This window comes from Ictidomys tridecemlineatus, chromosome 6, assembly GCF_052094955.1.
Source record: "Ictidomys tridecemlineatus isolate mIctTri1 chromosome 6, mIctTri1.hap1, whole genome shotgun sequence".
NCBI lineage: Eukaryota > Metazoa > Chordata > Mammalia > Rodentia > Sciuridae > Ictidomys > Ictidomys tridecemlineatus.
The window spans coordinates 104,274,369-104,298,721 of NC_135482.1; the positions used below are offsets into that span (position 1 = coordinate 104,274,369).

The 24,353-nt window shown below is 37.0% G+C and overlaps 1 protein-coding gene across 4 annotated transcripts in view; it reads left to right on the forward strand.

The window, feature by feature from the left end:
- Positions 1-24,353, forward strand: part of Vwf (von Willebrand factor) — a 155,519-nt gene that overhangs the window by 97,142 nt on the left and 34,024 nt on the right. For all 4 annotated transcript variants that reach the window (XM_005338364.4, XM_078015364.1, XM_078015365.1 and 1 more), the window contains 4 exons: positions 18,145-18,365; positions 19,527-19,719; positions 20,117-20,458; positions 22,281-22,480. In XM_005338364.4, the coding sequence (XP_005338421.2) occupies positions 18,145-18,365; positions 19,527-19,719; positions 20,117-20,458; positions 22,281-22,480 (956 nt within the window). The remainder of the gene's footprint in view (positions 1-18,144; positions 18,366-19,526; positions 19,720-20,116; positions 20,459-22,280; positions 22,481-24,353) is intronic.

Consider the following 24,353-nt stretch of genomic DNA (forward strand, 5'->3'; position numbering starts at 1 on the left):
TCTGCCTCATGGTTGGTAAAAATGGCTGCTTATGATGTTCCCTGTTCAGCAGAGGATGGCTCATCACCAGAATGTGGAACAGATATCACTGTGGGAGGCCATCAAGACTGTATTTTATATGTCACTCCCCATTTAGGATGTGATTGCCCTTTCCTGTAGCAATCTTCAGGTAGATCCCTTTCAAGTTTTTCTGATATTGCTTTATCCTTCCACCCACCCCTGCCCCATTGCTGGCAGTGAGCTATGTTTGAAAGGGGCTAATGATTCTATGATGGTGAAAAGTTTGCCTGGTTACCGTTGTTGCTATTATCATAATTAATGGGCAGCCATTTTTTTTTTGATCTAGTGGGATACATTTCCCTGCTAGCATAGATGAAAACTCGAGCCGACATCGTGTTACTTCTGCTTATTCATAAAGAATTCTGTGGTCACGTTAAGTCATCAAATAAGGTCTTGGTAACTAGGTGCTTACTAATATATATAATATAATAATTATAATATAATATATAATGTAATATACAATATAATATAACACATATAATATATAATATAATGTAACTATATAATAATTAAAACTCTAAACTTGATCAGAGTTAAAGCACCTCTGCATTCTGGGAAAGGGGCATGCCCAGCTTCTCTCAAAGCCGGATCATGGAGAGGGGAGGCAGGTCAGAAGGTTCTGTGCGGCTCAGCTTGCTGCCCTCTCTGGCCCGACAGGTGTTGTCAGCCACCTCTTTCTCTTGTCAGCTCTCTTGAAGATCTCCCAAGGACTCCCTCACTGTGTTCCTTTGGGTACAAGAAGTCGTCTATATCCCTTTTCTACTGCTGCTTCTCTCCACAAAGCGTCTGGTTCTTCTGTACTTGGCCCTTCATAGGCTCACTCTCTTTCAAAGTTCTCTCCCTTTTGCAGAAGTTATAGACGCAGTCGCTTTTAATACAATCTCAGGTGCCATTCCTTCTGTAGGTCCTATATCTGGCCTCCAGGATTTGGAACAAAGCAGGCAACTGCTTTGTTTTGTCCCCAGTACAGCAGCAAGTGCCTCTCTTACTGCCTGCTGCCTGACCACCTGTGGCCACAGTCACAGCTTCTGTCTTTTAGAGTCCTCAGGCAGGTGTCAGCACTGCATCCCCATAACTTCAAGGAACGTAAACCCGTCTCTTGGAGTGGCCTCTTAAAACTCCTGCACAGTAGACTTAGGCCTCTTATTTGTCCCTCTTAGGAGACACACAACACAAGAGCTGCTCAGTTCAAATAAATTTCTTCTTAAAGATTAAACATCAGTGCTCCTCTTGACTCCTTTTATAATCTTCAAGTGAGTAAAGGCCTTTAGGAGTGATAAAATTAGATTTTGGGAGTCTGGGGATGTGCTTCAGTGGCAGAGTGCTTGCTTGGCATGTGTGAGACACTACTCTTGGTTTGATCCCTAGCACTGCAAAAAAAAATTTTTTTTTAGATTTTTAAAAAACATTTTTAGGGGCAAGAAATGTAGCTTGGTGTTAGATCATTTGATCCAGGTTTGGTTTGATCCTTAGCACTGAAAAAAAAAGTTTTAAATGAAAAACATTTAGAAATACTTTTACATTGAATAATTTCTGACTTGTCAAAATACATAAATAGTACCAGGAATTCTTTATACTTTTACCCAGATTGTTATATCTTACATAATCACAATATAATGACCCAAATTAGAAATTAACATATATAAAATACCATTTTCTTATTCAAAATTTACCATTCGTCCTACAAATGCCCTTTGCTTTTGGGTCACGGAGTAAATCCAGTTGATCACATATTATCTTTAGTTGTCATGTTTCTTCAATTTCCTAAAATTTGGAACCTTTCTTTGATTTTTATGACCATGATGGTTTTGAAGAATACTAGCTGGTAGTTTCTGCAGAATGTCTTTCAACTTGGGATGAATTCAGGTTGTATGTACATTTTGCTAAGGATACCCCAGAAGACTTGCTGTGTCCCCTTCAGTGTATGGTGTGAAGAGGTTCAGGATCCTGACTTGCCCCATTAGTGGTGTTGCTAAGTACCGGCACTTGATTTAGGGTGGTGTTCCAGGTTTCTCCACTGGAAGTTAGGGTTTTCTTCTTTTCATTTAATAATTATCATGTATAAAGTTACTCTGAAACTATATAAAGATACCTTTACCTACTAAATTTAACTTCCATTGCTGATTCTCTGCTGAAAAAATTTTATTATTGCGATTGCCCAATAGAGTTGATATTTCCATCATCTACATTGTATTAATTAGAATTAAGAGCTTTCCCTTCCTTCTAATTAATTAATCAAAGTAATTATTTGTATCAATATGAACTGGTGCATTCTTATTTTTTCCTATGCCGTATGATCAATTACCAGCACCCATTGTGTTCTTCCTTCAATGGCCCCAGTTTTGACTATTGGGAGTCCTTCTAATTTGGCTCTTGTGGTCTTTTGACATTTTCCCATCTCAAATAGCAAACTTAGCTCTCATTACCCACAATATATTTTCTTGATTCTAGAATACACGTAAAGTAGTTTCAGAACTGTTGACCCTTGACCTTTATGGAAAACAGATCTACTAACTAGAGTGCAATATTTGTGTGCCGCAGCCCGGCTGGCTGGGCAAAATAACGGGGGGGGGGGTGGTGGTGGTGGTGGTGGGGGGGGTGGTGGTGTGACGAGCAACTTGTGTAGATTGATACAGCAGGAGTGGGAGCCGTTTATTGTAGGATAGGAGGGGTATATATACATTCCACACATCTTATCTTAATTAACATAAACTAGATACAGCAGTCAACCAATAAGGAATCTCCACACTTAATGGCTCGCTGGTGTTACTTCACAAACCACTCCGTCTGGCATTTTGCCAGGCGCCATCCAGACTTGTTTACAGACCTTAACATTTGTGTACAATCCTTCCTGTCTCAGTCTTGGAGTAAAATTTTGTTTTCCCAAGTCATGTAGGCCAGTGCACCTCTCCCCACATCAGGAGCTCCTCAGTGGAGTTATTTATTACTGTTAGTTTCATATTTTTGTGCATATTGCATTTTGGTTTCCCTTCATCCCTATCCTTTTAAATTTTATTTATTTGTTTTGATTTGTTGTTGTTTTTGTTACTGGTTCTTTTATGTGTTTGTTTTATTTAGTTATGATACATTAGCATGGTTTTAAATGTCAGAACACTATAGAAACTTATAGTTAGAGGTGTCATATCCTCTCTGTCCATTTCCACTCACTCCCTGGGGTAAGGGATCTCCTTCATTTCTTATTCATCCTTCCTGTGATTCATTCTGTACAAAGAAAGATTTTGTACAGGTTTTGACTTTGCTTTTTTTCCCCCCTTCTTAACAGTATATTCTGAGCCAGGTACGGTGGCACCTTGTCTTTAAATAAAATATAAAAAGGGATGTAGCTCAGTGGTCAAGTACTGCTGGTATGTGTGTGTGTGTGTGTGTGTGTGTGTGTGTAAAGTGTATCCTGAAGAACACTCCATAGGAATTCAAAGAGAGCTTCTTGTGTACCATAGTTTACTCTTTTATAAATACTCATGTAGATTATTTCCAATATTTTGCAATTACAAATAATGCTATAATAAGTAACCTTAAAATATGGGTTTTCCTATAGTTGGGGGTGTACTTGCAGGGTAGGTTTCTAGGCATGGGATTTTGGTTCAAAAGAGAAGTGCAAATGCAGTTTTGTGAGATAATTTCAGATTCTCCTGAAACTTGGTTGTTAAAAACTGAAATTTTCATCAGCAATCTATGAGAGTTTATGTTTCCTCTTAGCCTAGCCAGTACAGTGTGTTATTATATATTTTAATTTATTGCCAATTTTTTACTTTTCAGGTAAGGAATAGTGTTTCAATGTACTTGAAATTAATTTTTCTATTGATAATGAGGTTAGATTTTTTATATGTTTAAGTATCATTTTTCTAAAACTACTTTTGAATTATCTGCTCATGCCCTCCATTTTCCATTTTTTAAAAATCATAGTAAAATGCATAGCATGATATCTCCCCTCTTACTAAATTTTCAGGTGTACAGTACAGTGTCATTAGTTATTTGCATATTGTGGTACAGCAAGTCTCTAGAACATTTTTATCTTTCATGACTGTAACTCTACACCCATTGAAACACAACCACCCAATTTCCCTCCCCAGCCCCGCTGACCACCATTCTACTTTTTGCTTCTATCAGTTTGACTATTTCAAACACCTCATGTTTGTGGATTCACACAGCTTTTGTCCTTCTGTGACTGACTTATTTTACTTTGCATAATCCTCTCAAAATTCATCCATGTTGTGGAGAAGGAAAGGATTTCCTCCTTTTTACATCACTGTATGTATGTGTCACACTTTCTTTATGCACAGTCAGGTTGTTCCTACCTCTTGGCTCTTGTGAATAATGATGCAATGATCATGGAAGTGCAGATACCTGAGATCCTGAATTCAGTGCTTTTATATATGTAGTGAGGCTGCTGGATTATATATTGTTCTATTTTAAGGAACCTCCTAATTCCCATAGTGGCTGTACTATTTTATATTGCCACCAACATTGCACAAGGTTCTAGTTTTTTCACATTCCTTTCTCTCTTTCTCTCTCTCTCTCTCTCTCTCTCTCTCTCTCTCTCTCTCTCTCTCTCTCTCTTTTTGTACTAGGGATTGAATGGAGGGGTGCTCTATAAGTGAGATACATCCCTAGCCATTTATTTATTTATTTTTAATATTTAGTTGTCAGTGGACCTTTATTTTTTATTTATTTATATACGGTGCTGAGAATCGAACCTAGTACCCTGCCTCCCCCACATACCAGGCAAGTGCTCTACCACAGAGCTACAATCCCACCCCCAGCCTTTTATATATTTTTTTTTGAGACAGGATCTTGTTAAGTTGCCTAGGCTCACCTTTAACTTGTGATTCTCCTGCTTCAACCTCCTGAGTTGCTGGGAACACACATGTGCACCCTTATGCCTGGCTTCCTTTTTATTTTCATAATGGCCACCCTAACATGTGTGAGGTGATATCTCATTGTGGTTTTGATTTGCATTTCCTTGATGATAAGTGATGTTGGATATTTTTTTAAATGCCAGTTGAATTTTTCTATATATTATTTTTTATTTATTTGTTATTTTTTAAATTAATTTTTTGTTTATAAATGACAGCAGAATGCATTATAATTCGTATTACACATTCAGAACACAAATTTTTCATATCTCTGGTTGTATACAAAGTATTTTTATATCAATTTTTGTCTTCATACCTGATGTCCAGCACATTCCACCATCATTTCTAATCCCCTGCTCCCTTCCTTCCCCTCCCACACCTCTGCCTTATCTAGAATTTGTCTATTCCTCCTATACTACCCCCCCCCACTATGAATCAGCCTCCTTATGAATCAGAGAAAACATTTGGCATTTGGTTTTTTGGGATTGGCTAACTTCACTTAGCATTATCTTTTCTAACTCCATCCACTTACCTGCAAATGCCATAATTTTATTCTCTTTTATTTCTGAGTAATATTCCATTGTGTATATATGCCACATTTTTAAAATTTATTCATCTACTGAAGGGCATCTAGGTTGGTTCCACAGTTTAACTATTGTGAATTGTGCTGCCATAAACATGGATGTGGCTGTGTCCCTGTAACATGCTATGCTGGGAAAACTGGAAATCCATATGCAACAAAACGAAATTAAACCCCTATCTCTCACCATGCACAAAACTCAACTCAAAGTGGATCAAGGACCTAGGGATAAAACCAGAGACCCTGTGTCTAATAGAAGAAAAAGTAGGCCCTAATTTCCATCATGTGGTATTAGGCCCCAACTTTCTTAATAAGACTCCTATAGTGCAAGAATTAAAATCAAGAATCAATAAACAGGATGGAATCAAACTAAAAAGTTTCTTCTCAGCAAAAATAACAATCTGTGAGGTGAATAGAGAGCCTTCATCTTGGGAGCAAATTTTTCCCCCTTACACATCAGGTAGAGAAATAATCTCTAGGGTATATGAAGAACTCTAAAAGCTAAGCATCAAAAAACCAAATAACTCAATCAACAAATGGGCCAAGGACCTGAACAGACACTTCTCAGAAGAGGGATATTCAATCAATCAACCAATATATAAAAAAATGCTCATCATCTCTAGCAATCAGAGAAATGCAAATCAAAACTACTTTAAGATTTCATCTCACTCCAGTCAGAATGGCAGCTATTATGAAGACAAACAACAATAAATGTTGGTGAGGATGTGGGGTTGCTGGTTGGACTGCAAATTGGTGCAGCCGATATGGAAAGCAGTATGGATATTCCTTGGAAATCTGGGAATGGAACCACCATTTGACCCAGCTATCCCTCTCCTTGGACTATACCCAAAGGACTTAAAAACAGCATATAACAGGGACACTGTCTCATCAATGTATATCTTCTTGGGAAAAATATTTTTTGCCCACTTTTAAATTCTAAATTGGGAGCTTTCTCTCTCTCTCTCTCTCTCTCTCTCTCTCTCTCTCTGTCTTGCTATTGAGTTGTAGGAGTTCATTGTATATTTTGGACTTTAATCCCTTATCAAATAAATGATTTGCAAATATTTTCTTCCACTCCACTGGTTGTCTTTTCGTTCTGTCAATTGTTTCTTTTGCTGTGTAGAAGCCTCTTAGTTTCATGTAGTCCTACTCGTTTAATTTTATTCTTGGTGTCAGATCCAAGAAGTCATCACCAAGACCTATGTTATGACCTATGTTTTCTTTTAGGAGTTTTAATTTCAAGTCTTATGTTTAAGTCTTTAATTGTGAAGTGGATTTTTGTGTATGTTATAAGGGTCCCATTTCATTCTTGACATGTGGTTAGAGTATAGAAATACAACTGAATGTTGATTTTGTATCCTGCAAATTTACTGAATTTGTTCATAAGATCCATCAGGGTTTTCTTTTTTTTTCTTTTAAATGCATGTGCGTGTGTGTGTATATATATTATCTTTAGGGTTTTTACATATAAGGTTATATCATCTGAGATATATAATTTTACTACTTTTTTTCTTTATTTGGATAACTTTTCTCTCTTCTTGTCTCATTGCTCTAGCTAGGACTCCCAGTGCTGTGTTGAATAGAAATAGCGAGAGTGGACTTCTCTGCCTGGTTCCTGATCTTTGAGGAAAAGAAGGAGTTTTTAGTTTTTCACCATTGAGCATCATGTTAGTTGTGGGCTTCTCATAAATGGTCTTTATTTGTTGAGGTAATCTCCTAATTTTAGTCTGTTGAATGTCTTAATCTTGAAATGGTGTTAAATTTTTTTAATTGATATTTTTTATATATGTCAGCAGAATGCATTACAATTCATATTACACACATAGAACATGAAATGGTGTTAGATTTTGACAAGAATATTTTCTTCATCTATGAGATGATTATCCTTTATTCTGTTAGTATGGTGTAATATATTGATTGGTTTTGTATGTGGAACCATCTTTCTTCCCAGGGATAGATCTCCGTTGGTCATGGTATATGAGTCTTTTCTTGTGCTGTTGAATTCATTTTGCTAGTATTTTGTTGAGGATATTTGCATTTATACTCAAGAATATTGCCCTGCAGTTTTATTTTCTTCATGGAGTGTCTGTTTGGCTTTGGTATCAGAGAAATTTTATTCTCTTAAAATAGGTTTGGAAATATTTCCTTCTTTGTTTCTTTTTGTTTTCTATTTTGGAGAAAAATTTGAGAACAATTGGCATTATTTCTTCTTTAAAATTTGGTAGAATTCTCCAGAGAAGCCTTTGGGGATTTTCTTTGTTGGGAGATTTTGATTGCTGACTTAACTTTTTTACTAGTGGTAGATCTGTTCAGATTTTCTGTTTCTTCTTTATCATTCAGTGTTGGTAGGTTGTATGTTTCATTTACTCATTTCTTGAGGTTTTCCAATTTGTTGATATATTATTATTCAAGTAGTCTCCTATAATCCTTTTTATTTTTATGCCATAGTTTGTTTTATTACCTCTTTCCTTTGTGATTTTGAGTCTTCTCTTTTTTCTTAGTCTGGTCAAAGGTTTGTCAATTTTGTCAATCTTTTAAAAAACCCAACTCTTAGTTCTATTGATTTTTTTATTGCTTCCCTATTCTATATTTCATTTATTTATCCTCAATCTTTGATCATCTTCTTCCTTCACCTATCTTTGGCCTCAGTTTGTCCTCAAGATTGTCAGTGTGGGTCGATTGGTTGAGTCCTTGTTCTTTTTTAATGTAGGCATTTACTGCTATAAACCTTTTCTTGCTACTGCTTTTTCTGAATCCCCTCAGTCTCATTATGCTATTTCATATTCATTTATCTTAAAACATTTTCTAGTTTCTCCTTTGACCCATTTTAATTCAACTGTGTTTAATTTCTATGTATTTGTGAATGTTCTAAAATCCTTCTATTATTGATTTCCAGTTTTGTTCTATCATGATCAGAAAAGATACTTGGAATGATTTTGTCTTAAACTTGTTAAGACTTGTTTTATGCACTAGCATGTGACTTCTTCTGGGGACTTCTCTGTGTGTGCTTGAGAAGAAAGTGCATCTTGCTGCAGTCAGGTGGAATGTTTAGAAGGTATTCATCTGTTAAATCCATTTGGTCTGCAGTTTGCTTGAGTCCTCTGTTTCCTTACTTATCTTTTGTCTAGATGTCCTATTATTGAACATGAGGTACAGAAATTTTCTACTCATATTATGCTGCTGATCCTATCTTCAATTCTGTCAATGGTTGTTTCATGTTTGGGTGCTTTGATATTGGGTGCATATATATTTCTAGTTATTACATTTTACCAATGAATTGTCAATTTTATATTCTTTGTTTTTTGGGATCATTTTTTGGCACTTTTTTATTGGTACATTATAGTTGTACATAATGGTGCAATTTATTGTTACATATTCGTACATGCACTCTTGTGATCAATTTTGAATTAAATTCTATTTGTCTGATTAAGTATGGAGTTTTGCTTATTGTTGGCATAAAATATTTCCTCCATCCTTTTACTTTAAGCTTATGTGTGTCCTTAAATATAAAGTGAGCCTCTAGAGCAGCATATAGTTGGACCTTGCTATTTATTTATTTATTGTACTGGGAATTGAACTCAGGGGAGCTTGACCACTGAGCCACATGGCTATCTTTTTTATTTTTTATACAGAGACAAGGTCTTGTTAAGTTGCTTGGGGCCTTGCTAAGTTGCTAAAACTGGCTTTGAACTTGTGATCCTCCTGTTTCAGCCTCTGGGGCTGCTGGGATTACAGGCATGTGCTACCTTGCCCAGTTAAATAAGTATGTTTGTTGACACAAACACACAGCCTTCAAAGGGCAATTATTGTTTCCATATTTTTCAAATATGTTCATTTCACTGGTTAATTATGAATGAGTTATTAAAAAAATTAGTTGTGCTGGGGATTGAACTTAGGGCCTTGTGCATGCTAGAGCCACATCCCAGCCTGATTTTATTTTATTAAAAAAGTATTTAGTTACTCTTTTTTTTTTTTTAGACAGAAGGTTTTATTGTTGACTTCACACAACCTTCAAAGGGCAATTATTGTTTCCACATTTTTCAAATAATGAGTGAGTTACCAAACAAATTACACTATTTCCATAGAACAGACTAGAATGTCATTTAGTCTTATAAAACTTACTTTTAATAATGTTTAATGAAATGAAAAGAGATTTAATGTTGTCAGATAAATTGGGAGATGAGCTGTATGTAGAATATTTCACAATGGGTTCAGTGTCTGTGTACATAAATTTAAACACACATATAGAGGATCCTTGTAAATGGAAAACATACACCCTCAAAATAAAATGTTAATAGGCAATTTTTCCATGTGGATTGTGGGTGATTAAAAATACTCTATCTCAATTCTATCTTCCATAATTTTTTTTAAAAAAATAGGTTTATTATTTAATTACTCAGTATAATTCTTAAGTTTTTTGTCTTTTTTTAAATTTAAAAGTGACAGCAGAATGCATTACAATTCTTATTGCATATATAGAGCACAATTTTTCATATCTCTGGTTATATACATAGTATATTCACACCAACTCGTGTCCTCATACATGTACTTTGGATAGTAATGATCATCACATTCCACCATCATTAATTACCCCATCCCTTTCCCTCCAACCCCTCTGCCCTATCTAGAGTTCATCTAACCCTTACACATCAGATAGAGCACTAATCACTAGGGTATATAAAGAACTCAAACAGCTAAACACCAAGAAACAAATAATCCCATCAATAAATGGGCCAAGGAACTGAAGAGACACTTCTCAGAAGATGATACACAATCAATCAACAAATACATGAAAAAATGTTCATCATCACTAGCAATTAGAGAAATGCAACTCAAAACCACTCTAAGATTTCATCTCACTCCAGTCAGAATGGCAGCTATTATGCATACAAACAACAATAAGTGTTGGCAAGGATGCGGGGGTGGGGTGGGGAAAGTACACTCATACACTGCTGGTGGGGCTGCAAATTGGTGTAGCCAATATGGAAAGCAGTATGGAGATTTCTTGGAAAATTGGAAGTGGAACCACCATTTGATCCAGCTATCTCTCTCCTCAGTCTATACCCAAAGGACTTAAAAACAGCATATTATAGGGACATAGCCACATCAATGTTTATAACAGCACAATTCACAACAGCTAAACTGTGGAACCAACTTAGATGCCCTTCAATAGATGAATGGATAGTCACTGACTTTTGATTGAAGAGTTTACATCTACATCTACATCAGTTATTGACAGGGAAGGACTTACTATTGCCATTTTGTTAATTATTTGCTTTCTGCCTTGTAGCTTTTTCTGGACTGTATTTTCCTCTCTTGCTGACTTTCTTTTTATTTCATTGATCACATTTTTTTTTCCTGTAGTGACATGTTTTGATTCTGTTCTCATTTTTTTATATCTTCTATAGTATTTTCTTTGTAGTTAGTATGAGGCTTGCATAAAACATACTGTAGTTATAATAATATATTCTATGTTGATAACAATGTAACATCATTTACATACAAAATTCTACTCTTTTTTTCTTCCTCCAATTTATGTTATTGTTTTCTTAGACTTTGCTTATTGTGTATTAATTTTATACTTTGTCTTTGAAGTTTTATACCAGTAATCAAAGTAATTTATGCACCATACTTACAGTAGTACAGTATTTATTTATTTATATACGTACTTGATCAGGAGCCTTCTACTTTCATTCACTTTTGTATTGCTGCTTAGTATCCTTTCAGGCCAATCTGAAAGACTCATTTTAGCATATTTAATAAGTTAGATCCAGTGCTGATAAACAACATCAGAGTTTATCTGAGAAAATTTTAATTTTTCCTTCATTTTCAAAGGACAGTATTTCCAGATATGGTATTCTTGGTTGGCAGTGTATTCTTTCATCACTTGAAAATATATCTTCCTACTGACTTCTGAGTCTGCTAACAGTCTTATGGTGACTCCCTTGTATATGGCAAGTTGTTCTTATCTTCCTGCTTTAGAAATTATGTCTTTATCTTTGACTTTTGGTAATTTGATTATTATGCATCTTGGTATGGACTCCTTTTATTCATATTAGTTGGGGCCCTTTAGGCTTGTTGAGGCTGAATATCTATTTTTTTCTGTCCCAGATTTGTTCACTATTTCTTCTTTCCATTGCATTTTAATCTTTATATTCTATTTTAAAATAATGGGATAGTTAGCTCATTATCTGTGATATAAATTCCAAATATTTTCTCTCATTTTTTCCTTTTGCCTTTGTTTTGATAATTTTTGGCTTCTTTATTTTTATGTAGTTTATCTTTAATCAGCTTTTTCTTTGACTCTGGATTTTAAATCATTCATAGAAAACCTATCTCTACTGCAAGGTTAAAGAGGATTCAACTGTATTTTTCCTCTATTACATATATAATTTCATCTTTACATTTAGATACCTGTTCTATTCAGAGATGATTATTTTGTCTGGTATAAAGTATAGATCTAATTTATCTTTTAAAAATAACTAATCAGTATCATTTATTGATTTATCAAAATTTACCCTAATGATGTGAGAACAACTTTATTATATTTTAAATTTTCAAATGTGCATAAGTTTATTTCTGGAATTTTTATTTCATTGCACTTATTTTTAGCTATTCATGTATCAGTACTATAATCTTAATTATAGAGACTTTATAAGTGTTTTAATATCTAGTGGGACTAGTAGAACCTCCACATAATTTTCTTCCACAGTGTTTTTCCTGCTATTCATTCATGTTTATGTTTTTCCCCCTTAACTTCAGGGTGAGTTTGTTTAGCTGCATAAAAAGTTAGGTGATATTTTCATTGAGATTTTATTATATTTATACATTAACTTTGGAAGACCTGGCATCATTATGATGTGGTCACATCCTATCCAAGGACAAGGATTTCTGTCCACTTATTCAAGCTGAACTTTCTGTCTTCTAGGAGTGTTTTAAAGTTTCCTTATAGGAGTTTTGCACATTTCTTGCTAAATTTATTCCAAGTGTTTAAATTTCTTTGTTGTTATTATGAATGTCTTTTTCTCTTCATTATATTTTTAACTGATTACCTTTTGTGTTTATGAATGGTATTGATGTCTATATCTGTTGCATATCTTATTTCTTAGTTTCTTATTGAATTAATTTTATCATAGAAATTAGGGTTATCCAGATATGATGTTATTTACAAATAGTATTGTTTTACTATTCCCTTATCAACTTTTGTGCCTCCATTAATTTCTCTTTCATAATGGCATTCACAAAATTATTTAGCACAATTTTGAATAGTAAAGGAGATTGTGGATATCCTTACCTTGTTCTTTAATGCCTCTAATATTTTGTCATTAAGTAAGAGACTGATTTCAGGGCTAAATGCACACACACACATACACACACACATATGCATACACAAACATAAATATATTGCAGTGAGTTTTATTCTATTAAAAAGTATCTTTCAATTATCATTTTTTGAGTGTTTTCATCAAGAATGTGGAATTTTGGTATTGGTGAAGGCTTTTTTGACATACATTAATATTATATATTATTTTGATTTCCTGATATTGATACATTTGACTATGTTCCATTATTTTCTTTGTATGGTGTTGGATTCTTTTTGATAATATTTTATTTAGTACATTGACTTTGATATTTATAAATGATATTGGTCTGCAGACTTTAATTTCTTTAAACTTAGGGCAAAATATTAATAACATAAAATTTACTATTTTAAGTGAACAGTCCAGTGACATTAAGTAAATTCATATTGTTGTGCAACTATCACCATCAACCACCTCCTGAGTGTTTTATCATCTTGTAGACTGAAACTCTGTATTTATTAAACACTCACTCTCTATTTTCCCTCCTTGCAGCCCCTAGAAACTATTATTCTACTTTCTGTCTCCTTGAATTTGACTACTCACAGTACTTATGGGAGCAGTCACACAATTTTTTTTTCCCATTGTGGCTGGAGGCACAAAAATTGATAAAAGAAAAACAAAACAATACTATTTGTAAGTGATATGACATCATTTAAATATCTGGATAACCCTAATTTATATGATAAAATTAATTCAATAAGAAAATTATAAATAAGATCATAAGCTATAAAACAGGTATAGACATCAATACCATTCATAAACACAAAAAGTAATCAATTAAAAATATAATGAAGAGAAAAAACATTCATAATAGTAACAAAGAAATTTAAACATTTGGAATAAATTTAGCATGTGTTCAGGGTGCATCCATCTTTCTTCTTTTGTGTTTAGTTGATTTTTTTGTAGTGAAACATTTTAATTCCCTTTTAATTTTCTGTACATATTTGTCTATTGTTTTGGTGTGGCTACTGTGAGCATTATATTTTGCATCCTAAATTTTAACGCTCTCTTTTATATTGATTCCAGCTTAACTGTAGTAACAAAAACTTGCTCTTTGTCTCTGTACCCACACTCTTCTAGTTATTGATGTCACAAAATTACATCTCTATGTACCATGTATCCAATAGAAGAGGCTATTTGTTGTTTTTGAAATGTATTTGCCTCTTTAATCATTAGAAGACAAAAAGTGAAGTTAAAAGTTTTAGAGCTGAAGTTCCAATCAGCTCCAAAATTTCTTTCTGGTTCCTTTTTATATTTTCTATCCATTGATATTTCTATTTTGTTCATACATTATTTTCTTGAATTTATCCATATTCTCTTTTAACTTTTTTATATCTTTAAGACATTACTTAAAAGTCTTTGTTTAATAAGTCTATTATCTGTTCTTTCTCAGGGAGAATTTCTGTTGATTTACTATAGCAGACAGATTCCACTGCCATTATTGTCTAGGTGGGGAGATAGACTCCTGGTGCTACTTACTCTACCATCTTCCCTCTGAGTCTCACGTGTATGGTGTGTGTGTGTGTGTGTGTGTGTGTGTGTGTGTGTGTGTGTTTTCCTGGTGCTATTTTTAAAATCTAATTTAGATGTCAATGCTAAACCTTATTTCATAAAAAGCTTTGAGAACATTTCTTCTATTTTCAATATCTGGAACAGTTTATGGAACATTGGACTATCAGGTCTTGGAAAGTTTAATGAAATTTCCCTGTAAAACCATTTGGGGTTGGTGTTTTTTTCTTATTTTTGTTTTGTGGGGGGTAATTTTTTTTCTAATTCTTGCTAAATTTATCTAAATTTTTTCATGGGTATTGTAATGCTTATGTTTCTTTGCCTTTTCATTTAGTGGTGTTAATTTTGATAATCTCTATTTTCTTGGAAATTTATCTGGTTCACCCAGGGACTTCCAAATTTATTGCACAGAGTTTTCAAAATAGTTATTAATAAATAATGTATATTTTAAAAAATTCTTTTTCAATTGCATTTTATCATTTATTTTTTTTCTTTCTTTCTTTGTTTTGGTATCAGGGACTGAAATCAGGGGTACTTAACCACTGAGCCACATTCCCAGCCTTTTAAATTTTTTATGTAGAGACAGCTAAGTTGCTTAGGGCTTTGCTAAGTTGCTGAGGCTGGCTTTGAACTTGTGATCCTCCTGCCTCAGCTCAAGGGTAATCTGTAATCTGGGATTACAGATGTGTGCCACCATTCCCAGCTTTTTCTTCTTATTTTATTAACAGTTACTTTAAAGTCTGGGTATTCTCTGTTTTTTAGTTATGCTGAAGGCATTTTTTTTAATGTCATAGTTGAACTTTTCTCCTTATTGTTCTGTGTTGTGTTTGTAGGGTGTATGAGCTGTGTGGACCTAGGGACCTAGAAAGTTGTTGCTCTAGCCTTTGGTTACTCTGGAGATATATATTTTTTGGTGCTAGAGATTGAACCCAGAGAAAGTTGTTGCTCTAGCCTTTGGTTACTCTGGAGATATATATTTTTTGGTGCTAGAGATTGAACCCAGGGCCTTGGGCTTGCTGGAAAAATGCTCTACCTCCAGTTCCTGAATGTCTTTTTAAATATTTACATTTTAGTTGGTTTATCAATTCACTTCCATACCTGTATCCATCACATTTTGATATTCAGACGAAAGTTTTAATATAATATTCTGTTACAGGTATTTATATTGTCACTTAGAAAGAGAATGAGTAGGAAAGATATTGAAAAAAAGGAGAGAAGTGAGATAAAATGGTTTCAGGAGATATTTATAAGTGGTATACTTTGTGATAATATTTTATTATATGCCTCTCATATATTAATTTAAAAAAATGGTTTAGCTTTACTTTTTCCAGCTATTTAACATGGGAATGTTTTAATATATGCAGCTCTTTAAAACTGACAGATACACTGGTGTATGATGTGATGGTTTATTGGGAAGTAATTTGGTATTCCAGACATGGAGGCAACTCAACTTCTAATATACCTACAACATTGGCTTATTCATAAGATTTATAGATTTACTTATGAAACATGTATGTCTCACCTGTGCCCTGCACAGATGGTGGAAATGGGGTTCCCCTCTGTGGAATGGGTGGCTGAGAAATAAAAGCCAAGAAAAAAGAGAATGGCAGAAAAAACCACAGGACACAGTAGTTTCAAAAGCTGGGGCAGGACGGGGCAAGCCGATCAGACACATAGAGCTTCTAGATTACAACAAAATGCAGCCCGTGTCTGATTTATTTATGTTAGGAAACATCAAAGGCCTTCCATAGAATGTTCTTCACCAAAAAAGGTTAAAGGTAGGCTGTTCAGTTCCTAATGGGTTACGCCCATCTCCGGAGCTACTATGGGGGATCTTCCTGGCAGAACGGAGATAAAGGTAACGTGCATTGGGCAATCTATTGCCGTGGGAAAGCCACAGATAGTTCCCAAGGCCAAACCTAAATCTCCCTGGCTTCATGCCCATAGAAGATCCTCATGAATTTCAAAGATGGCTTCCTGCATACATGCATGTCAAGCTCTATCAATCAGACATTTAGTCTATATTGCAACTAGCTTATAATAATTCTAAAAGATAGCTATTATAACCTCAGTATGCAGAAGAGAAAGGAGAAAGTCACAGAAGTTAAGTAATCTAAGGTCATAGTGCAAATAAAGGGTAGAACAGAATTCAGTTCTGAGCTTTGGCTCTAAAATATCCATTCCATAGTCACGTGGAATGAGTCTTTATTATTAGCTTGCCAAGTGTAAGCTAAAATAATTTCTTTGCTTTGAAATACATTCTATTCTTTGGCAGTTTGGGCTGACTCTTTGACTTGATGATATTAACAGCTTAAGTATTGGGAATTGTGTTAGTCAGATTTCCATTACTGTGACAAAATACCTGAGGTACTCAATTTAAAAAGAGGAAAGGTTCATTTAGACTCTAATTTTAGAGATTTAAGTCCACCGTCAGTTGGCCCTGTTACTTTTTGGCCTACGATAAGTCAGCACATCATGGCAGGAACACCTGGCAGAAGAGGCTACTCACCTTATGGAAGCTGTGAAGCAAAAAGAGAGAGGAAGGGGCCAGGGTTCTAATATCCTATTGGAGGGCACACTTCCAGTGACCTGACTTCCTTCCACTAGGCCCCACCCCTTAAAGGTTCTACCACCTTCTATTAGCACTGTGACCTGGGAACCAAGCCTCCAACACAAGGGTCTTTGGGGACACTTCTTCAAATCATAAAAGGGATACTTTTAGCATGGACCCAGAAGGCTAGTAGCATTCAGTCTTGTAGTTAGAAGTGATTACATGCTGAAAAAATGAGGAGATTTTGAATGTAAGAACTTTTATGGAGGCTGTTCGGCTCCAAGAAATGGTCCATCCAGACCTGTCATTGTCAGTGACTCTGCTTCCCTGACAGTCACCCAGGCAGGTGGACGTGCCCCAGGACTGGCTATGAGGGAAGGGCATTAGTGTGGCCTCACTGTTCCATTGAGTCTGCCCCTCAGTTCTTGAGCTTTTATTCACCCACCATGGTAGAAGAGGTCATGATTTGTCAGGAAACCTCATCTTCAACCTCATTTAGGTCTAAGATTAGCTTTCACGTCATTAATGGCAGTGGTCCCTTTAAAGTGGGAATTTTCACTGAAACATCTTATGTAGATGTAAAATGATTACTATTCACAAATTGGTGTTTTAATAGGGACCTTGAGAATTTGCTAATTATGTGAATGAATGAGGGTCAAATGATGGAGCTCTGAGACCCAACCTTGTTTTTGGCTCTGGAAACACTTCTCTTGCGCAATAAGTCGACATGGCCATGACTTACACCATTAGTCACTTGGCAGCAGGAAGGACCCATGTGTCTTTAGGTGAATTTTCTTTACAATGAGATCATGAGTTCATAACTTGCTTAGCTCCTTGTGATTTCAACAAGTCATAACAGCCCTGGAACTTAGCTGTGTTTCCTAGGCCAAGGCAACCCTTTAGAGTAGATCATTCACATTGTGCATTTACATATTTTGGAAGCATGGTTCTACAATTTATCATGTTTTTTTTATGCCATATTTATCCTTCTAATCCTTCTCCAGGAAAATATTTAATGGCAAGTGTTACCTAATCCTTTCTACCTCAGTCAGGTTCCTAAATCTGTAAAAAGAAGGAAATCAGTCGATAGGACCTCAAATGGCCTGTGAAACTGTATTTGTGTGCAGCCTGTTGACACAGAGAGTGTGTTGCAGGTATGGGGATTTGAATAGTGTCTCATCCACCCTGTGCTCCCCCCCCCCAATCCAGGTGTGTGCATGGGCAGTTCCACTCGGCACATTGTGACCTTTGATGGGCAGAATTTCAAGTTGACTGGCAGCTGTTCCTATGTCCTGTTTCAAAACAAGGAGCAGGACCTGGAGGTGATTCTCCACAATGGTGCCTGCAGCCCTGGTGAGAGGCAGGCCTGCATGAAATCCATCGAGGTGAAGCATGATGGCCTCTCGGTTGAGCTCCACAGTGACATGGAGGTGAGAGGTGCTTTCTGTGGGGCCCATGGCAAGGCTGCAACAGAACTTCAGGTGGCAGCTGGCTTTCGCTGGTGCTGCTGGTTGGGACTCAGCCTTCTGCCAGACTAGCAGAGCACCACCTTCTTCCGAGGGCCTCCTTGCCATTTCCCTTTTCTTGGCCTGATTTCATATTTTTTTCTGGGCCCAGAATTGGAAGAGCAAATCAATTTTAGATAGCATTAAATTATGAATTTAGTGCCAGTTTCTGGCACTGATAGAGAATTGGGGTTGGCACAAGGACTGTTTACCCACTAGGCATCATGAGCCCAGTGTCTAAGGCTTGTGAGCTTTCCAAAGGGAAATATTTAGGGCCTAAATCAGGGCCTTTGGAAATATTTAGGGCCTAAACAAACTATAATGCTCCAAAATTTGAAAACTGTCAAACTGGTATAAATAAATGTTTGATTAAATGTTTACAAAAGGTGACATTATGCCAACTTCTTTACTTGTTCACTAGAAGATCATAAATATTTCATTGCATGAAAATAACTCGTAGGCTAGATTTTTCTCACTTTGCAAGAATTTCTGAACATGAACAATAATTGCTGAAAAATCATAGCTCATCATATATTAAATGAGAACTCATAGCCAAAAAATTTTAAAATCAAAGTGGTAAAAACACTTCCAATTTTTTTTTTACAGCAAAAAATTATATTCATCACAGGGTGTGAGCACATTTTAATATGTTTGATATGGTGGTGCCTCCAAAGAAAAGAGCTTCTAGGGACCCACGTGCATGCAAAGAGGACCCAAAGTACTTCTGTTAGATAATCCTGGAGACAGGGCCCTGATGAGCTGGAAAAATAGCAACTTTTCTAGCCTGACCTGAAGGGGTCACCCTTCCCTGTTGAGTCATAGACTCAAGGTTCCCTTTAACCCTGGTCTTTCAAGCTCCAGGTGCGTGGCTGTCTGTACAGTACTAGAGCTGTCTGCTCCCCAGCCAGCTCTGCAAAGCGCCTGCGTTTTAGAAAAGCTGTTGACAAATATCAGGGCTCGTGGTCAACGCTGCTGTTGAGTGATGAATGTGTAGGACATCTCAGTGACTTCAGTAGGAAGCCGGGACTCAAGTTCTAGGATTCCTTGTTGCTGGGACTACTGATGACCTTTTCCTTCCTTGGGCAGGTGGCAGTGAATGGGAGACTGGTCCCTGCCCCTTACATGGGTGGGAACATGGAGGTGAGCATCTATGGTGCCATCATGTATGAGGTCAGATTCCACCGTCTTGGCCACATTATCACGTTCACTCCACAAAACAACGAGTTTCAACTGCAGCTGAGCCCCAAGGTGTTTGCTTCAAAGATGTATGGCCTCTGTGGTAAGGACATTTTCTCCACATTTCTCTCTCTCTCTCTTTTTTTAATTAAAAAAGTGGTTTTTTTTTTTTTTTTTTTTTGTACTAGGGGTTGAATTCCAGCCCCTTTTATTCCTTGAGACAGGATCTTGCTATTTTGCCAGGTTGGCCTTGAATTTGCCATCCTGACTCTGCCTCCTGAGCAGCTGGGATTGCAAGCACAAGCCACTGAACCCGGGCTTCCCCCCTACATTTATAAATCTTATGCATTGTATTTTCAGGGTTCTTGGATGGTGGGTTTCTGGGTCTAGTGGCTAGTACCCCATCACAGTGTTCAGATGCTGGTGGGGTGGAGAATGGCCAGGTCTCCAGTGTCAGCGTGGCGGCCTGTATGACTGCGAACTCGTTCCTTTTTCTCTAGGGATCTGTGATGAGAATGGGGCCAACGACTTCATGCTGAGAGACGGCACAGTCACCACAGACTGGAAAAGGCTCGTCCAGGACTGGACAGTGCAGCAGCCAGGGCAGACGTGCCCGTCGGTTCCCGAGGAGCAGTGTCCTGTCTCTGACAGCTCCCACTGCCAGGTCCTCCTCTCAGCCCAGTTTGCTGAGTGCCACAAGGTCCTTGCCCCAGCCACGTTCTATGCCATCTGCCAGCAGGACGGTTGCCACCGGGAGCGAGCGTGTGAGGTGATCGCCTCTTATGCCCACCTCTGTCGGACCCATGGGGTCTGTGTGGATTGGAGGACACCTGAGTTCTGTGGTGAGTTCCCTTATGTGCTCCTACAAGTCCTGGAGGGAAGCTCACTGTGGCCTCTCTCCACCTCTCTGGGCCTCAGGTTCTTTTCTGCCTAACGAAGATCAAAATCCTTATATTTCCTATTCCTTAGGATTCAAAAAAAGAATCAGGTAAGATGATAGATATATAAGTACTTTGAATGTAGGATTCTGTATAAATCAAAGATGATCCTTTCTATTAGGATTTCTGTAACTCAAACAAATGTGAATTCAGTGTATTAGACACTACACCTCAGCAGTACTATGTGACCAGTCACAATGAATTTGAAGTTTCACCGAGCTTTAGCCAAAGCTCACAGAGGAGGCTTTGCCTGAGCTGGATTTTGAGGTGTGAATGGAATTTTGCCATTCTGTTATTAAGAAGATCTCAATGACAAACACCACAGGATTGCTAGTGTAGCTGTCTTCCCCCCTCAAGGTCAGCTTTCCTACTTGAATGTGGCATTTGTTTATCATTTAAAATGTGGGGGATACCAAATGAATTAGATATGAATCCTACCCTCAAGAGGTGTTGGAGTGAAAAGAACACTGAATTTAAACACCCTCAATCTGTATCAAATATAATGGCTGACTTTCTTTTTTTTTAAAACTGGAATTAAACATGCTGGAGTTCAATATTATAAAGCTGTCAGCAGTTGTAACTGGGGCTGGAGGACTTGGGCATCCTAGTCTCAGTTCACTGGTGATTGGCTGTTTTCTTAGTCTTTCTGGACTTCAGTTTCTGCACAGTAGAATGAGAGAGTTGGGCAAGATTGCCCCCAGATTCCTTTGAGTTCTGATTTTTTTTTTGAGTCCATGTGGATGACACTTCCTCCTCTTAATCTGCCTGAAGTCAAGGAGCATGTTCTAGTATCTAAGTTACTGGAAGCACCTTTTTTTTTTAAAAAAAATTATTCTAATTTGTTATATATAAGAGCAGAATGCATTTCAATTCGTATTACATATATATAGCATGGTTTCTCATATCTCTGGTTATACACAATGAAGAGTCACACCATGGAAGCACCTTTTTTGTCTGCTAATTTCTCTGTGCATATCCTGGCTATTCATTGTGCTCCAACTCTTTGAAAATCTTTGGAAATCCTCTCTATCTGGGTGTGTGAGGTAGTTGCCAACAGAGTGAGAAACACAGTGAATCACCTTGTAGCCTCTCTCCCAAGGCCACTCTTCATTGCTGTGGATTCTTTTTTTTTAATTTTAAGAGACTTTTAAAGTGTCACATACATCTGCATTCCAAAGAAAAAGCCACAAAGCTTGCTAAAGGATGCATGGGTTCACTTAGTTAGTTAGGATTCAATTTGGCTGCAAGTAGCAGAGAAATAAAATTCTCTTGTCGTATGGATGATCAGAGGAAGGTGATATCAAGTGATGCTGGGGCTCACCTGAGCGTGATCTTTTTCTACCTGGTTTAAGATGCAGCTCTAGTTATCATTTTCGTGTTCCATGGGGAAGGAGAGAAAAGGAACAAAGGGCATGCACACACAGCTGTCTTTTAAAAATGATTTTTGGAGGCTGCCACAGGATACTACATTCCTCTTACAGCTCATTGGCCAGAATTTAATCGTATTACCACACTTAGCTGCAAAGGATGTGAGCTCTTTATTCTGGGTGGTTGTGTATACAGCTGAAAGTTCCATTTCTATGGAAGATGGAGAGAATAAACATGGGTGAAAAGTTGTCATCTCTGCTGTAGCAAGTTTGTCAGATGATTGAACACCTTGAACCAGCTGCATCTGTGTTTTCCTCTGGTGTATGCCATGGAGAGTGACTTCCTTCTCTGTCTGCAGCCATGTCATGCCCACAGTCCTTCGTGTACAACCACTGTGAGCATGGCTGCCTCCGGCACTGTGATGGCAATACGAGCTCCTGTGGGGACCATCCCTCGGAAGGCTGCTTCTGTCCCCCACAGCAAGTCCTGCTGGAAGGCAGCTGTGTCCCTGAGGAGGCCTGCACTCAGTGTGTTGGGGAAGATGGAGTCCAGCACCAGGTAGTAGCCTTGGCCTTTCACCTGCTGTGGGATGACTTCCCAGGCTCCTGCCAACCTCTGCAGGAGGTCAACTCCTAAGGGGATCATGGAGGGACAGGGAGGCAGTATTACATAATGGCTTTGGATTCAGATAGATCTTGGTTGAAATTCTGGGCCTGTCATGTATTAGCTGGGCAATCAAACACCAAAGTGTTATTCCTACATTATTACTATTATTTTATTTTAATTATTATTTTTTTCAGGTGGGGATGGAGAGAGTAACCATTTCCTCTGTAACAGTTGCAAATGTAGGAAAGGGTTTCAGTTGCTCAGCAGCCACAAAGCAAACAGTAAAGACTGCAATCCTCCCTTATCGCAGCTGGGGAAGGTTATTATTTTTTTTATTGGTTGTTCACAACATTACAAAGCTCTTGACATATCATATTTCATACATTTGATTGAAGTGGGTTATGAACTCCCAATTTTTACCCCAAATGCAGATTGCAGAATCATGTCAGTTACACATCCACAATTTTACATAATGCCCTATTAGTAACTGTTGTATTCTGCTACCTTTCCTATCCCCTACTATCCCCCCTCCCCTTCCCTCACATCCTCTCTCTACCCCACCTACTGTAATTCATTTCTCTCCTTGTTTATTTTCCCATTCCCCTCACAACCTCTTATATGTAATTTTGTATAGCAATGAGGGTCTCCCTTCATTTCCATGAAATTTCACTTTTCTCTTTACTATTATTTTATGATCATATTCATGTATATAGAATGATATAGGAACTCAGGAGGGAAAAGAAAATGAATATTTTATATGGTGATGCCTGACGTTATTCAGATTATATTATATACCTTGATTATGCTAACCCACCATGTATGACTTTTCTCAGTGGTTTTCAAAGGTGTTTTTTTTTTTTGCAAGGTATTAACTGTTACTTGTGGCCAAATGAGTTGAAAAAATACTTAGCTAAACATAGTTATCACATTTCTTTATTGCAGGATTCTTCAGCACTTTTGTGGTGCTGATGTAGATTGCAAATATTTAAGAGGATTTTTGTTTCTTCAACTTATTTAACCATGCCGTTTGTGTGAGTGAGTGTGTGTGTGTAACATTCCTGTAGTATGTGTGTGTAACATTCCCGTAGACCAGAATTCCATAGAATATATCAGGATATCCTCTATTACCTATAAATACTCACAGAAGCCCTATGAAGAATTATGAAGCCCTATGAAGAAGTCTTAAAGAGCTTAGTAGCTTGCCCATATGCACAGTTTGTAAGTGATGGAAATGGGAGTTGGACTCAGATTTTGAAGTTCCATCTGACCTCAAAGATCTTGTTCTTTCTATCATATGGAATTGCCATTTTAGTACATCTTTTTTTTTTTTTTTTTGGACTGATTAGCTTGGAGCTATTGAGTCATCAGTTTTTATTTATTTATTTATTTATTTATTTATTTATTTATTTATTTATTTATTAGCTCTGCAGGAGTTAATTAGAACACTTGGAAAGAACAGTTGGCAGAGTTAGCAGACTCCCCCTTCTTGGTCTGAAATGACAGCATATCTCTTCCAAGCTGAAACCATGTGTATTTAGAGGATCTGAGGCTTATGTGTGTCTGTGCCTATGTGAATATGGGCAGTGGTCTGGTCCTCACCCTTGGCAGAGATACTACCGGGCAAGATAGAGGTAGAACCCACTTGGCTTCTAGGAAAGGAGAATGTGTTCTATGATCCTGTCTGCACTCATGATCTAACATTTCCATAATCACTAAGAAGAACTTTTAACATTACCGAGAGGACCAGGTTGGGTGACTTCTCTCCGTGTTTAGTCACAACTAGGAGAACTTTTGCGGTAAAATTAGTCAACCAACCATAGGAAAT